General features: G+C 35.4%; 1 protein-coding gene across 1 annotated transcript in view; it reads right to left on the reverse strand.

The window, feature by feature from the left end:
* Positions 1–420: 420 nt before the first annotated feature.
* Cdh12 (cadherin 12) overlaps positions 421–15,810 on the reverse strand; it is a 357,222-nt gene continuing 341,832 nt past the window's right edge. The window contains exons 10-13 of the mRNA XM_004641817.1: positions 11,169–11,290; positions 7,915–8,032; positions 4,479–4,730; positions 421–920 (exon numbers count right to left, since the gene is read on the reverse strand). Coding sequence (XP_004641874.1) covers positions 421–920; positions 4,479–4,730; positions 7,915–8,032; positions 11,169–11,290 — 992 coding nt within the window. The remainder of the gene's footprint in view (positions 921–4,478; positions 4,731–7,914; positions 8,033–11,168; positions 11,291–15,810) is intronic.

A 15,810-nucleotide genomic window follows, 5' to 3' on the forward strand; every position in this document is an offset into this window, starting at 1 on the left:
CGCCATCACAGCAGAGCGTATTGTCCACCACTTTAAATGATAAGAGTTTCAATAGGCACTTTAGTGGAATTAAGAAAAATCTAACACTCTTCCACTGTGATGCCACAGAGCTATCTTCATTCTAGGTTGGCATGTCAATAAATTGTACATAATAGGCCTGAGCTTGTCTCAGTGTGTTTTGAAATAACAAAACAAAACAAAGCAACTATATATTATAAGATTTATCTTGTGTTGGTGGAATAAACCAAAATTGATGAACTGACAATGTAACTATAGCAACTTGCTAAAAACTGGATAACCAAAGGAATCTTGCCCTACAAAGCCTGTATGTGTATGTGTGTACAGGTGTCTGAGTTCTATTTGAATTTTTGTTGCTGTTAAAAATGTCAGCTCTCAGTTCTGTTAACCTCCACCTCCAACCTAAGTGACTTTATCAGGGTTATAGCTTTCTTCTTCTCCAAACATGTCTGCCAAGACTTTAAAGCGGGGTCCCCAGTCAGCCAGATAGTCGAAGTCCTGGTCGGCATCTGTGGTAAGCGAGTCTATGGAGCTGAGTGATTCTGCTACGGACCCATTTCCTTCATAGGCGTACGTGGCCAAAGAGTCATAAGGTGGAGCGGTTGGGTCCACATCATTTTCCTGTAGCCTTTGATTAATGAAATCCCTTATGTCTGTGTTATCTTCCACGGGTGGTCTCTGACGTGGCAAACACAGAGAGTCAGGTTTAATATCCCTGCGAATTTTGTTCTCTTCAATCGCTTTTGGATTGCGCAGAGCCCCAATGTCAAAGGCCTGGGTGTCTTCTTCCCCGCCACCTTCATCATCGTAGTGGATGACATTGTCTCTGATGTCTTCCTTAGAAGTCATCAGAGTGTCTTTCTTCTTCTGCCTTCGTAGAGCTACATACAGCACAACTATGGCTAAAACAAGATAAAACAGAAATTTGAGCACAGAGTACAGAGATCGCTCTATGCCACAATAGGTGAGCAGTCATCAGCGCTTGCTGAATTGCTTTAATGGCCTACTGCTATTTTCAAAGCAAGCATAATATAATAGACAAGATCATGCTTATGCTGATTTTTTTCATTGTCTAAAGGTAGTTTCATTTTGGAGCTATGAAAAGAAACCCAGTAAAGTTATTTACGCAATCTAGTTTATCCTTACATTTCAACACACTTTCCATGAAAAATAATGCTTTCAAAAATGATAAAAGGAGAAAAGAATGACTCCTCTAACCATGCATAAGTATAAAAATTGATATAATAAACTTGGATAATGCATATTGTAAGTACAATGGAAATGTTGTCAATAGCTAATTTTCCAATTGTATTATTTCTCAACTGGATATTGAAAATTTTATTTTTAATGAAATAACACAAATGTTCTTTGAGACAATGAGGTTCAAAAGGAATATATTAGAAAGACTGAGGAAGAAAAAAAAGAAGAAAGGGAAGGAAAGAGGAAGGAAGGAAGGAAGGAAGGAAGGAAGGAAGGAAGGAAGGAAGGAAGGAAGGAAGGATAAAGAGCCATAGTCTACCAATTCCCGTGGAGAAGGTCTCTGGGTGTAGCAATGCTGTGTAGACACCATTAAAACTTTTGATTAGTTTTATAGAGCAAGATAGTATTTTGAAATAATTGATAAACTTTATTGCTTTAATTTATATTTTTCCTAGTTGACTCAGTGCTCTCCATTAAATTGATTTATTAAATTTATGTCTTATTTTTCTGTTTTTAATTTTATTAGTGCACATTTGCAGTACATAATGGTTACATCCTTGTGGGGAGCTGGCCTGTGTAAATGTCATGCCTTACTTCTTATTCTGTCCTGTCTCTGTCTCTCCTTCTCCTAGTCTCCTTCCCATTGCACAACTCCTACCTCTCTGTTCCTATGTATTCTTTTGGTACCAGGGATCTCAGGCTTGCCAGGCAGGAGCTGCACTGCTGAACTGCCTTGCCAGCCCTACTTCTCTGTTCTTTATTGTCTATCTTTCACTTCGCTCTTTAATTTATTTATACTTTGGGTGTTAGTTTCTTCATGGACCCAGATTCTAGCAGTGAACTCTGCTCAGCTGTGCTCCCTGGCATTTTCCTTGCACAGTGATGACTCCAGGATAAAAGCACGGTTTCTTTTGTCCCAGCAGAATCTGGAACGATAACGGAGAGAAGTTATGAGAGCAAAAGGCCTCACATTCCCTTTTGTTCCCCTAAAGTTACTGTTGGGACCCTTGCAAGGCTGGAAGAGGCTAAACAACATTGTTGTGCAAAGAGTTTTGGAGAAATTCCTAGCACTCTGTCCTTTTCACAAGGCATAGGGAATCCCAGAACTGAAGAGACTGCTTTTGATTATCCACCGTGTGTAAGAGATGCCCAGGCTCACGGCAGAGTTCTGCATACAAAATGGACTGAGAGTTGCCTTTTTTGGCGTGCATGAAGCCACATGAAAGAAAGCATAAGAGAACATAGTTCCCATGCTGCCATTCACTGCAGGAAGGTGATGTAAATGGGAAGTATAAGGGGTGCTGTGATTGGTAAAGAAAGTGAAGGAGGGCCAGCCAGGTAGCTCAGTGGATTGAAGTCCTGCTTAGTCAGACACAGGAGCCAGGGGGGCCAATCCCAGGGCCTGCTGTGCCAGCCCTGCCCCCGCGATGCACTGAGACTATGATTGAGACTATGTGTGGTGTCATATGCTGGTAATCCCAGCACTTGGGAGGCTGAAAACACTAGGATCACTACAAGTCTGATCTATATAGTTAGACCCTGAATGACCCGTACAACCTGTCCTAAATTCTATAAATAAATAACAGGAAATATATTTTAAGAAAAGAAAGTAAAAGTACAGACAAATTTCACAGTGGAGTCCTTAGCAAGATAAAAACTGAAAAAAATATAGTACCATGCTCAAGGAATTCTAAATATCTGCATTGGTCTGGGTACACCCTGGTCACTTGGATTCCTGAGGTGAATGGGCAGACTACAGGGGTCAGTGCTCGAAAATGATGCACTGCAAGACTGCTGACGCAGCATACGAGGGGCCCACAAGGTGAAGAACAGGACCCAGGTCTGGCCCGTTCTGTAGGTTTGGATGGAGCTGTCTAGGGCTGCCTTACTTCCCAGGGAAGAGAAGAGAGTGGCTGTAGGACATTGATTTGAAGTTAAACACTCAAATCAAGTACAACTTCTGAGTGCAAATGTTCTTTTCACTGTGTCTTTTTGAGGTTTAAAGTATAGGGCAAAAAAAAAAAACCCAGATGCTAAGGATAATGTGTTATAAATATAAAGATATCAGAAATAGTTTATTATATACTCCAAAGATAAATATCTTTTATCTATTGTGGCATTAATAGCTACATTACCAAAGGTGGATTAAGATTTTAGTGTTCAAGTCAGTTCGTGCACTTGGCTCTGAGTGTTCTCCAAGACTACGGTGCTCCATGCCTTCCTCTCTAGTGTTTGCTTCTAAGATTTTGTTATCTGCCTAGAGATAATGTTGGATGATGATAGGCCTCAGAATAGTCTTGGTTGAAGTGTCAGTGTGCATGTATAAAAGCCACCATAACACTTGTTTGCCTATCTGCTGTAACTTGACTTTAAAAGGAACATGGACATAATACACTGTGTGAACAGGGCAGGGACATAGTGAACAACGGAGAAGCAGAGAGAGTTGGTGGAAGAGGAAACTCCTGAGGGTGCTTTATGTTCACACACAGGGACGCTGCAGAGCACACTGACTTCTATCCCTTTTGTTTGCAGTGCTTGTAGATACTTCAATCTGCTCTGTTCTGTTTGTATAGAATAGTAGGATTTTCATGTGAGATGTGGGAAGAGTAGAATTCCTTCTTGGTGGCAGTTTAAATGAAAAAAAAATGAAATACACTGTATTTCTTTCCTGTTTCTTCTTTATATACGGGACTGAATTTTTGAACAATTGTCCAAGTATATGTCTTTAAAAGATGATATAACCATGCAATAGACAATCAATAAATAGACTAGTGATTACTGAAATGTAAAATAAACAGTGCACCAGATTTAAATGAACATTGAAGAGAAGAATTTCATTTTATCAAAAGCCAAAATTTTGAAATTTCCTTAGGGTTTACTTGAACATATTGTGTGTTTAATAATGTCATTCATGAGTTATAAAATAGGAAACTAACTTCCTAAAATTTAATTTCATAAAGTTTAATTCAATAGATCCACATAATCTTGTGTTTAGATAAATCCAAGAAGAATGCCTCTTTACATGGCAAATTGAGGAAACCAACAGAGAGATAGGAGAGAAATAGCGGGAGAAGAGTGCAAAGGAGAGGAGAGGAGAGAGAGAGAGAGGAAGAGAAAGAGAAAGAGAGAGAGATGGATGGAGTGAGTCAAACAGAGAGATATAGAGAGAGAAACAGAGAGACAGACAAACAGACAGAGATAGAGAGAGAAACAGAGAGACAGACAGACAGAGTAATAGAGAGATTAACAGTTAAACCAACCTAAAAGTATGACAATGCACAGAAGGATTGCGATCAAAGCTCCTGTGCTAAGTCCTACAGGTAGAAAAATTGCTTCCACATTACACGACAGAATGCTACCGTCAGAGTCGCATCTACAGACTCTGATGGTCACTGTGTTTGTGCTGCTCTGGACCGGGTAGCTGCTGTCTTCTATGACCACAGGCAGAAAATACAGCTCTTGCTGCCTGCGGCTGTATCCATTTCTTCGGGCTTCAATTCCAGCTGTGTTGTCTACAAAACATGACATTTATGAAGATACGTTTAATAGGAGCATCACTTCCAGTCTTCAACTTGGCATCTGCTAAGCAGTAGGAAGTTCTTGAGTTAGTAAAATGAATTATCTTTAATAATTTCTCTTAGCTGTGAAAGACACCAAAATGTAATAAATGTAATTGAAATATACCTTGGGAAAAGAAGAATCATTAATCTTGTCTGGTGTAAGAATTAAACTTTCTTCTCAGAAAGAACATATGACGATTTTAAAGACAAGAAAATATTACATTGTCTTATATTTTTCTGCTGACAAAATTCCATTGAGAAAAAAAATACTTTTTGACTGTTGTCAAGCAGAATAGCAAAATATCAATACGTAGAATATTTTACATAAAATATGTTCTTTAAAATATATTAAAAGTCATTTGACTATTTCATGTTAAACGTTTTTCCAATCCATAGTCTACATACAATTCATTATAATTAATTACAATAATAACATAATTAAATGTAAATATATAATAGATACCATTCAATATATATATTCAATATGTGGATATATATTTTTCTATATCCACAATTTCCACAACAGAATACTGTATGTGTAAAGAAAAGATGCATTCAGAAAATATTTGTAGAGAAAATTTGTGCATAAAATATAGGCATATTTTTGTCATTATTCCCTAGATAGTAAAGTATAACACTTACTTAATTAACATTTGCATTGCATATAATACTAAAATAATTAAAGATAATATAAAGTGTACAGCAGATTCTGAATAAATTACATGCAATTATAACTTTTTATATGAGGACTTGGGAATCTGTAGATTTGGGTATCCGTGGGTGGTAGGGAATTTGATATTAATCCCTCATGAATAGTAAAGAAAGATTGCATATGAAAATATATTGGCTTGAAAATATACATATAATATATATATAATATAAATATATATGTATGTCGACTTATGTGTTTTTTCACTTTTGTACATCAGCAAACTAAGGAACATGGAAAGAATAACATACTATGTTAAAAACATAAACTTTCATTAAAATTTATAAACACTATGTTATAAAATCAACTATATTAATGTAATGACACTAATGCAATGACCAATTTAAATGTAACTTTAATTTACTCAATAAAAATTATGTGAAAATTTTATAATGTAAGATAATTAATATTCTACATTTATATGGATTCAATAAATAATTCTATTAAAAGTAACTGGTTCTTTGTTTTATTCTTAATGTGATTTTATTCTTGAGCCAATTAAAGTAGTTCCTAGAAATAATTTATTTTAAAATATATAGCATGTAGAACCATACATGACTGCCAATTAAGAATAATTTCAAAAATTAGAAAAATAGGTTACTTAGGAAAACATAGATTAGCATTTCATTCTTGTTCTACTACTCTATTTGTAGACTACACATTGTACAACCTGAATTTCAGTGCCTTGTCTACATTTAGATCAATGGAAAATACCCTCTTGGGAAAACAACGCGCAACCAGCTCGTGTGCCATTACTGCACACAGGATGCTTTCAAACGAAGATACACACGACCACAATATTCTCTATTAGATGCGCTGAGAGTAAGTTTATGATGACAGGAGATGAACGAATGGGGGCCAGCGGAAGGGATGATGCTGCCTTCACCACTTGATTGCTAAACCTTTGACACTGAAGGAAAGGAAGAGAAATTAAATTTGTAACCTGAGTGTGAATGATGAATAGAACTTCTATTGCCTGTGTTTAGAAAAAAAGTAGGGAGTTTTTTTTTTTTATTTTTGGCTGTTTTTACCTTTTTCAAAAGACGACCTAATCCTATTTTTTAATGTTTATCTTCCATGTGTTATTTATTGAGAACTGATAAATGAAATTTATTAGGCAGCCAGATAGATAGACAGCCACATCATTCAGATGGATCCACAGGCCCATCTTTACTTGCCACTCTACATCAGAATAATCAAGAAAATATAAGCCACAAAGCACTGTGTTTACTTAGTAAACTTAGAATTTATTGAAACTTTAGCTTCTCACTACCCAATATTGTAAAATCAGTCATTGTAATTCTTGTTTTATAGAAGATAGAAGTTTGGAGTATATGCAATATTCATAGTCACAGAACTAATGCACTCAGGGGAACTCAGGGGTACCTAACAGACCACGTACACACTTTCATACAGACAGTGCCTGACATTGCAATGGCTCTGGTTATGATTTCAAACTCATGATGATGTGGATGTTCACCTACACTACCACTCTTTCACTTTTAGCGGAGTATTTAAGAGATTACATGAGTATTCTATATTTTATTAAAAATTAGGAATTGTATTAAGATTTTGCTCATCTTTAGGTTAATGTACATGCTCTGAGCAGAGTTAAGATAGAGTAGATGGTGATATTTAGTAGGTTGCTTATAGTAAATAGGTTTTCAATTTAAGATATTTTCAAATTTTTGATGAGGTTTAGAGATAACACTTATTCCCAGAGTAGGAAGCGTCTGTATTTCTAAGGTAGTATTTTCATAATTGCTAGTGGTTTTCATCAGAACAAATTTAATAGTGCCTTAGGAATATTGGTGAAAATCATGGTAGTATCAGTAACAAAAATGTACAGGTAAGCATAGCTATGGAAGTGTTAGGTAAAATTGCCATAACTGCTTCATATTTTAGACATTGTGTTAAAGCTCGTTAATATGTAATTTTCACACAGATACTATGAAGCTGACATTATGAGATATAAGTGTACATGCTAAGCGTGTGCCATCAGGAGGTATGGAGCAGGCCCACAGACCTCGTCCTGCTCACTGCAGTGCCCACAGTTCTAACTTTCATGTACCATGTGCTATTCAAATAAAACCATTTCTGTACTTTTACCTACTTCTGTTTGCAAGTAACTTGCATGTAGGAAAATAATATACATAAAACAGGGAAAACACTCCATTTTCCAGATAACTTATTTTCTTGACCCATTAAAAGACTGTCTACATTTATAATCAAATTTTGCTACTATGTTAGAGACAGCCTACATGGACTACTCATTTTCAATACTACCTAACATTTTTTAATTTCTCCTGTAGGGTTTTCCATGCTTTATGACATGGAGTGCTTTTAGGAAAAACACTCATTCCTGTTGCTTGTACTGTTGGACAAAGCTACCCGATAAGAGATTAATCTTTAGGTGGTTATACTTACTTCTGAAATCACGGACTGTGAAATTTGGTTTGATGGCAGCCTCAGGTGATAATCTAAAAGAGAATTGCTGCCCAGCAGGTGAAAGATCTCGGTCCGCAGCACTGACTGTCTGAATTATCTGAAACAGTGGTGAGATTATACTTGTAGTCAGTCATAGGTTTCAAAGAGAACTTACACAACAGGCTAATAAATTTATTTAACAAAGCATGCAAGAAGACAGAAATAGACCTTTTCAATCAATATCAGTGGGCCAATTACTTACACTTAATTTTTAGAAACAATCCTTTAAACATTTACTGGTAGCAACTCCAAGTACAATTATAGGACATGGACTAATTTTAAATCAATATTTATACAACCAAAAAGCTTACCAGCATTGAAAATTCTCACTAATAAGCAAAACAAAATTAAAAGGTACTTGCTTGCACTTAAAATCAGATGAAATAAATGCTTTCTACTCTGAAAATGAAAATGCTTACTAGAAACACAATATCTGATCATCTAAAAGTCCTTGCATAGCAAATTTTACAACAGTTGTGTTTGTGGCAGTGAGTTTTATGTTCATAAATAAAGTGATGAGAAAAAAATCACAGAAATATGTAATTTTGATTTCATTTTAATTTTCCTATTTATTGGGAAGAGAATTGCTTCTATGGATTTTGAAATAATCAAAAGTAGTTTGTTTCTTTATTTTTTAACTTCAAATAATTTCTTAACTTTCTCCCATACACGGAGTAGCTTGCAGTTAAAGTCTGTGTTCTTCAAGATGGTACCTCCCAAATTGTGGAAACAAATCAACTTATAGACAAACTATAAAATTTTTAATTCAGTATAAAGATAAGGAGACTAGAATGTCTTCATGTCATTTTATTTTTTCACTTTTTGAGACAAGGTCTCAGTCCATCATCCAAGCTAGCCTGAAACTCAGTCTTCTTTGCTTATCCTCTTGAGTTCAAACACTTTTTTAAGTTGTGATATTCAATAACTCTGTGTCACGTAGCATTTCCCACAGTGTGTAAGGAAAGAGAAAATGATATGTACTCCTCCAGAGGATTAGGTTCTTGGAATGCATTAGATCTTTCTGAAGGAGGACAGATTTCAAGCATGGCTGCCTGGCCCCGGGCATGGAATGCACATCACATGATCCTGAACTGATGCCCTTAAGCTTGATCCATCTACTACTTTTCGATTGGATCTGTGTTCATGGTCAAGCATCGTGACTGTGACCTGCACCTCCCTTGAACAGAGCACGAGCAATGGCACGTAAGTGTGATAGAAATGTACCACTGGGAAGGTGAGTGTCCGTGCAAGATCAGTGACTTGAAAATTAAAAATTAATTGGACCTCTACTATAAATTTCAATTCCTCATCTTATTATGAATTAGTTACACAGAACTTATTTATCCTGTAAAATCATCCCATCACATTTCCACGTTAAAGACCACATCACAAAATGTGATAATTTAGTTTAAAAAATAATCATTGTACAGATGCAGTGAAACATTAACTTCTCTTCACTTAGGTCATTTTTCTCAGATCACACTATTCCACTGCTACAGTTTCGGCATGTTCTTTAACAATCAATATATGTATGGTTGTCCAATTTTGATTTATTCTCTTACTGTGACTAGTAAGCAGTATTTAATATAACAATTCATGAAAGACTTTGAAGAAAAGCCTTTTAGAATTTCACAAAGCATAGAGAATAAAACTTATCTGTGAGTATTAAATTTGAGAGTCTCTCTCTTAAGAAAAAATCTCCCATACAAATCTTCTCAGATCTACATATCTGTCTTTCTATTTTCTCATTCTGAGAGACACATACATGAACATTCAAGAATCGTATCTAAGAAATAGATAATTCCTATGCATGACACGATGAAACCAAAGCTAAAAAGGAGCCACCCAAGGGCAATGCCAGGACGATATTTCATGCATAAATGTTTCCTAGTAGAACACACAACTCTTAAAAGATACTTTTGAAACTAGAGTCTCCACATGGAACAAAATCAGGTTCATCTCCAGTAACTTGTACATTTCCCAACACTTGAAATTCTTTAATATTAGGAAGATCAATGGGAATAAAAAGAGCTCTATTCACAAAGGGAATCTTTAGAATATTTTGAGATTTTGATTTATCTGAAATTATTAACACCCCTAATTACCTGAAAGATAAGAGACTGTTATTACTTTTATAACTTTTATGTGGTGGGGATCCACATAACACATAATTTATGGCACTATAAATGTGGCCACTGTGCAGGAGAAGACAGGTTTTCAGTCTTGTAACTTAATTTAGCAGCTGTATAGATAATAGATATGACATGTATAACTATTTAACTAAGAAGAGTTAAACACACAACAAGAAAAAAAAAGAAAAATGATTTTAGAATGCCCTTTTTAACAAAGAATAATTTAAATTCATATTTAAATTTATTCAAAATTAACACTTTCCAAGGTCAGTCCAATAAGTAACAATGCTACTTAAAGATGATCAAAATACATAGCAACCGAGAGCATGTCAACACATTCTACGATTAGAACTGAAGCACATAGTATTAGATTAATCATATTCTTGTTTTGTGATACGCTCTTCTCAAATGTGTGTTAGACTTTCATTATGGTATTCATCCATCCTTCCACAGTAGTGTAGACTATAGCTATACCCCAGGACTGCAGAAAACCTAGGACTTGGACGATCACTTCTATTAACAACTCGGCTGTCTCTTACAACATCTCCACACTAAAACAGACAGAAAGTGATTTAATGAACACCATTTCAATCAGATATTTAAACTAGCCCTGATGTTTGCCATACAAAAACAAACAAACAAAAAAAAAAACTTGGTCTCCCTCCTCAATAGCCCTACAGCTTTGTTGTAGTTTTTGTGAAAGTAGATGAGCAAACTAAGAAACAAAAAAGGACCAAGACCCTCCCTTCAGTTCTGCTTCCCGAGTTTAGTCACAAGTGCTCCGCAAGTGAACAGTAATAAAGTAGGAAAAACTCACAGAATCAACCATTCTAGCTCTCTAATGATCCAAAGAACACTGATTACACAAGCAAGACTTCCTGCCCTTTACATGTATGCATCTGCCAGTAAATACTGAGTTTAATATATCTGTGGTTTACTTCAAGCACCTTTGATCCAGAAAAATAAATGCAGTATAGTTGGGTGTATTCCTGTTGAGATTAACAAGTTAACACACACATGTGAAATCTTTAGCTACTTTAATCGACCATTTTGGCAAGGTACCTGTCCCGGTTTGGCGTTTTCACACACCACAGTCTCGTACGGCACAGCTATTTCTGGGGGAAATTCATTGACATCTAGGACATTAATCAGTATGTTGACTTTGCTGGTTAATAATGGATTGCCTGTTAAAAAACATAAAAGAATAAAAGATAAAAATCAGGTTTTGCTTCTTCAGTGAATCGTATTTATTTCTAATGAGCCTTCATGAATGAAATACACCTTTCCCATTATAGGAAATTCTGACGGTTCAGAATACAAGAAGATGACAGAGTGAGTAACTGTGGTTCTGATGTTTAGCTGTCCAAGCATTAGCAGGACAAAATACAAAGGTTCATCCCTGAAAACACTGCCAGATTAAGAGCAACCACTAAGACTGATGTTGCATCCTGGTATGGCCTAATGGAATGAGTCAGCCATCCGACCAAGCTTAGCTCATAGAAGCAATCTTCACTAATAGTTTTAAAATTCCCTCTATATAAAAATATAGTTTTCTATGTCATATCAATATAATGGAAACTTGGGCTGGGGAGATGGCTCAGTGGAATAAGCACTTCCCTGGCAAGCACAAGGGACTGAGTTCAATCCCCGGTCACACACACACACACACACACACACACACGTATACGTATACGTATACGTATATGTATATGTATATATAGTGGAAACTTTATTGTTTGAAAGATCCCACTAATTTAAACCCTTTTTTTCAGAATGAATCTTCCTAGATGCTCCCTATTAAGAAATGATAAATGAGCAGGGGATAGAAGGGCAGGCGGATTCCTGTAAGTGAAAATTAGGAAAATAGATGAAAGCAAGTAGGCTCAGGGATGGTTTATGGAAAGACAGGATGTGCTGGGAAATTACTTGCTGGTCATAGGAAAAAAAGGGATGAATAAAGAACAACTTCTCCTGGCAGCATCAGAAAAAGTACCACCTGCCAAACTGACTGTCCAAATCCTATCACAAATGTAGGCCTCCAACTAATGACTTAGTGCCTTGATCCCTGACATTTATTGATGACTAGAAAGTGTTTAATAGGTTAAGAAGAGAACATCATAATATATATATATATATATATATATATATATATATATATATATGTTTTAGCTCACATCATATAATATTTTACCTTATCACTTCCTATACAAGGATAAATTTTTCAGAATCCTGTTAAGAGTATAGAGATTGAAGAAAGGGAAGTTAAAATGTAAATCCAAGATTACGAAAACACAGCTACCAGAGTTATTCCTGTATAATTTCTGTATTGATTAGCATCTGTGGTGTCAGTGGAGATTCAAAACAGTCTTTTAACTTCTTGAAAACTTTGATGAATGCAAACTTAAACCTTAACTGAATGACTCTGACAAGCTTAAAACATTATCTACTTAAGATTCACTGAAAATGAAAGAAAAGTTCTTTAATCAGGGGCTGAAGAAATGCTTATACATTAAAGTATGACACAGTGAAATCCATCACGAAACAAAGAATTGACACCGATAATCTAAAGTGAGAATGACAGGTATATTTTGTATCATGGGACATAATTGTTGAAACTATCTTGATAATACTGAAGAATAATTCTGATAATACATATTACTTCAAAATTTCCAATTATCCAAATGTTATTATCTTATTTGACACAAAAATTTGATTTCATAAACAATTTTATTGGTCATTTAACCCTTCTTACTCCTTATTTAACTCATTTATTTGATATAAAATGCATGGTATTTATAGACTCTGTTTTCTAGGTTAGCTGTATATAACGGCAGTCCTACAAAGTGTCCAGTACACTCTTACACACTGTTGATGTCCTTACAGATATTTTGTGAACATTATTTACAATAACTATTTTAGTGGTACTTATAATTTATATAGTGTGAAACGTAGAAAAAAATGAAAAACATAGTTAAACTAGTGTTATGGTGTGTGTCTAGTTGCTCCTCCAAACTCTCGTGCAGTTATGGTACACACTTATAGAGTTCGTGATTAATTCACAATCCTCTGGGATTATGGCTGTGAATGCTGCACCTGCCCGGAGCGGATGGCCTGAGTGCAGCATGAGGGGACAGACATGCTCTCTGTTGCCACTGGTGCCCTTGCTCTCTTCCGTTTTGCTCTTGACTGTTCTCGGCCTCCATGAGCTGCTGCCCCGTGACTCGTGCCGCTCTGCCTTGGAGCCAGCTGAGCATTAACTGAAACCCCCACTAACTGTGAGCTAAGTAAACCTTTCCTTCCTTCATTTTGGGTTTGAGTATTTTGTCCCAGCTGTGAAAGAAGAGTGACTGAGACAACTAGGATCACTTGTCTAAAGTGGAATTAGTTTAAGTACTCTCATCAATGTCCATTTTCTTTAGACATGCTATAATCCAAGCATTCAGAAAAGGTGAGAGAAAAGGACTGCCATGAGGTCAAGGCCAGCCGAGGCTACGTAGTGAACTCAGGGCCAGACTCAAATACACTGCAAACTTTGCTCAAAAATTAAATTATATTAAATTAAAAATAAAACTAATGCCTAATTTTTCATGCACTCAAAGTATGAAAGTGCATAGAATAATACACAGTTCACAGCAAATACGTACAATGTTACTGTTATCAAAAAATATTAATATTATCATTATTTTTATGGAACTCTGAGATGAGAAATGTAATCTAAAACATTAAAGTACAATGCGAAAAAGTTAAGTTTAAAATGTAGGTATTTTGGCTTCTTGTTTTATTACATATTACTAGAAAGACAATATTGACAGTTACGTAAATTATTTGACAAAGACAACTAATTCACTTTACAAATTGGATTTTTAAAATATACATGAATAACAAAAGTTCTATCTCTGCTTGATGAGAAACTGAGCTGCTACTTTCAATCTCATGAGGTAAATGAGGTATAAAGTTTAAACCTGAAGAACAAATTTTCTCACTAACATTTTCAAGATTAGTATTTGAGTACATAAAGTTGGTTTAAAGATGAAACATTCCCACAGGAAGACATTTTGTTTCTCAGCTGTGCTTATCTCAGTAATTTGCTTTTAAAATAAAGTTATTAAAATGAATTTAAGCCTTTTATAATCAAAAATTTTAGTTTAATAACATTAAAATATTCACTTGGAACGTAGTTTGAATAGCTGAACCCGTGAGTGAATTGTCACAAAAGTATCATCAGTATTGTAATGTTGCATAATACCTTATTTAAGAGATTCATTAAGCATTTTAAACAAGACCAAACTTTGCTGTGGATAACTGTCTTATGCATTGTAAGATACTTCTATGAAAAGTTAAATGTCACAAGACATTGTAGAAATTACAAAATAAATATTCAATCAAGGACAGAGGAAAAATAATAACAGCGTGTTCATATTGCTGACAATGAGTTAAAGTTTCCTGATTTAATTATTGTTCTTTTTAATTACATATTTTTTCATAATTTATAATAATTAATGCAAAAATGTCACCCTATATTTCTTAATGCCAGTTAAACAAGCAATGATCTATTTAAATACTGAACTCAAATCACACTGAATTTTTGTGATTATAGGTAGTTAACGAGTATAATGTGGCATTCTTTCATATAGATGCATAATTTATTAAATTGCCCTGTAAAGGTAATGACCTAGCTCCTTTCTTCCTCATTTAATCTGTTCTGAATCTGAATAGCACGGATGAATCTGATTAATGTTGATTCAGTGTAAGTATCTTCATCAAATTATTTGACAAAACATGACATAGAATTTATCATTGAATGATTATAAAACAATCATATTTAGTAAATATTAAGTAAGCAAAGACTTAAATAGCTTTTCAGATGTCAAACACAAGCTCTGTCTAGATAGCTTAGCAGAATCAAGTGCCTGCTTAGGCAGGCACAGGGGCGGGTTTGATCCTGTCCCTGGGGCACACTTAGATGGTGATTGAGATAGCCTTTGTGGGGCATGCCTGTAATCCCAGCACTTAGGAGACTGAAAACAGGAGGATCACTATAAGTCCAATCTGTGTAGTGAGACCCTGTACTAAACACATAAAAAAGAAAAAAAAAAGAAAAGTCAAACCCTTTCCTTCAAATCACTGTAATCTACCTTTTTATGTTGAATATGAGATAATTAATACCTGGCCATTCACATAGTCAAAAAGTAGATCTGTATTTCTCTCCCATGCTTCTAGAATTGATCTCTTAAATCTGTCCCATACCCTGATGGTATTTTTAACTCTTACAGTGTTATAAGTAGGATTTGATTTAGAACTGCCTTCTTACTTAATTTTGCAGTTCTGCTTTTACAAAATAATACTACACATTAGCAAAATTAAAACTGAAGGAAATTACATGCCTTCAGGCCAGCCAAATAACTCAACACATCAAAGTGCCTGCAAGCAGGCCCAGGAGTCGGGGATTCCATCCCCAAGCCTGCTCTGCCAGCCCTGTCCGGCCCACCCCCAAGGTGCGCTGAGACTGTGTGTGGTTGTGCATGCCTGTAATCCCAGCTCTAGGGAGGCCATAAACAGGAGAACAGAAGGATCCCTATGAGTCTGATCTAGTAACGAGAACCTGAAAACTCTTCACTAAAACACACACACACACACACACACACAAACACACACGAAAGAACGAAATGACACGCCTTCATATCACAAATGAAATAAAGTATGA

The sequence above is a fragment of the Octodon degus genome, unplaced genomic scaffold (assembly GCF_000260255.1).
Source record: "Octodon degus isolate 3935 unplaced genomic scaffold, OctDeg1.0 scaffold00143, whole genome shotgun sequence".
Classification (NCBI taxonomy): domain Eukaryota; kingdom Metazoa; phylum Chordata; class Mammalia; order Rodentia; family Octodontidae; genus Octodon; species Octodon degus.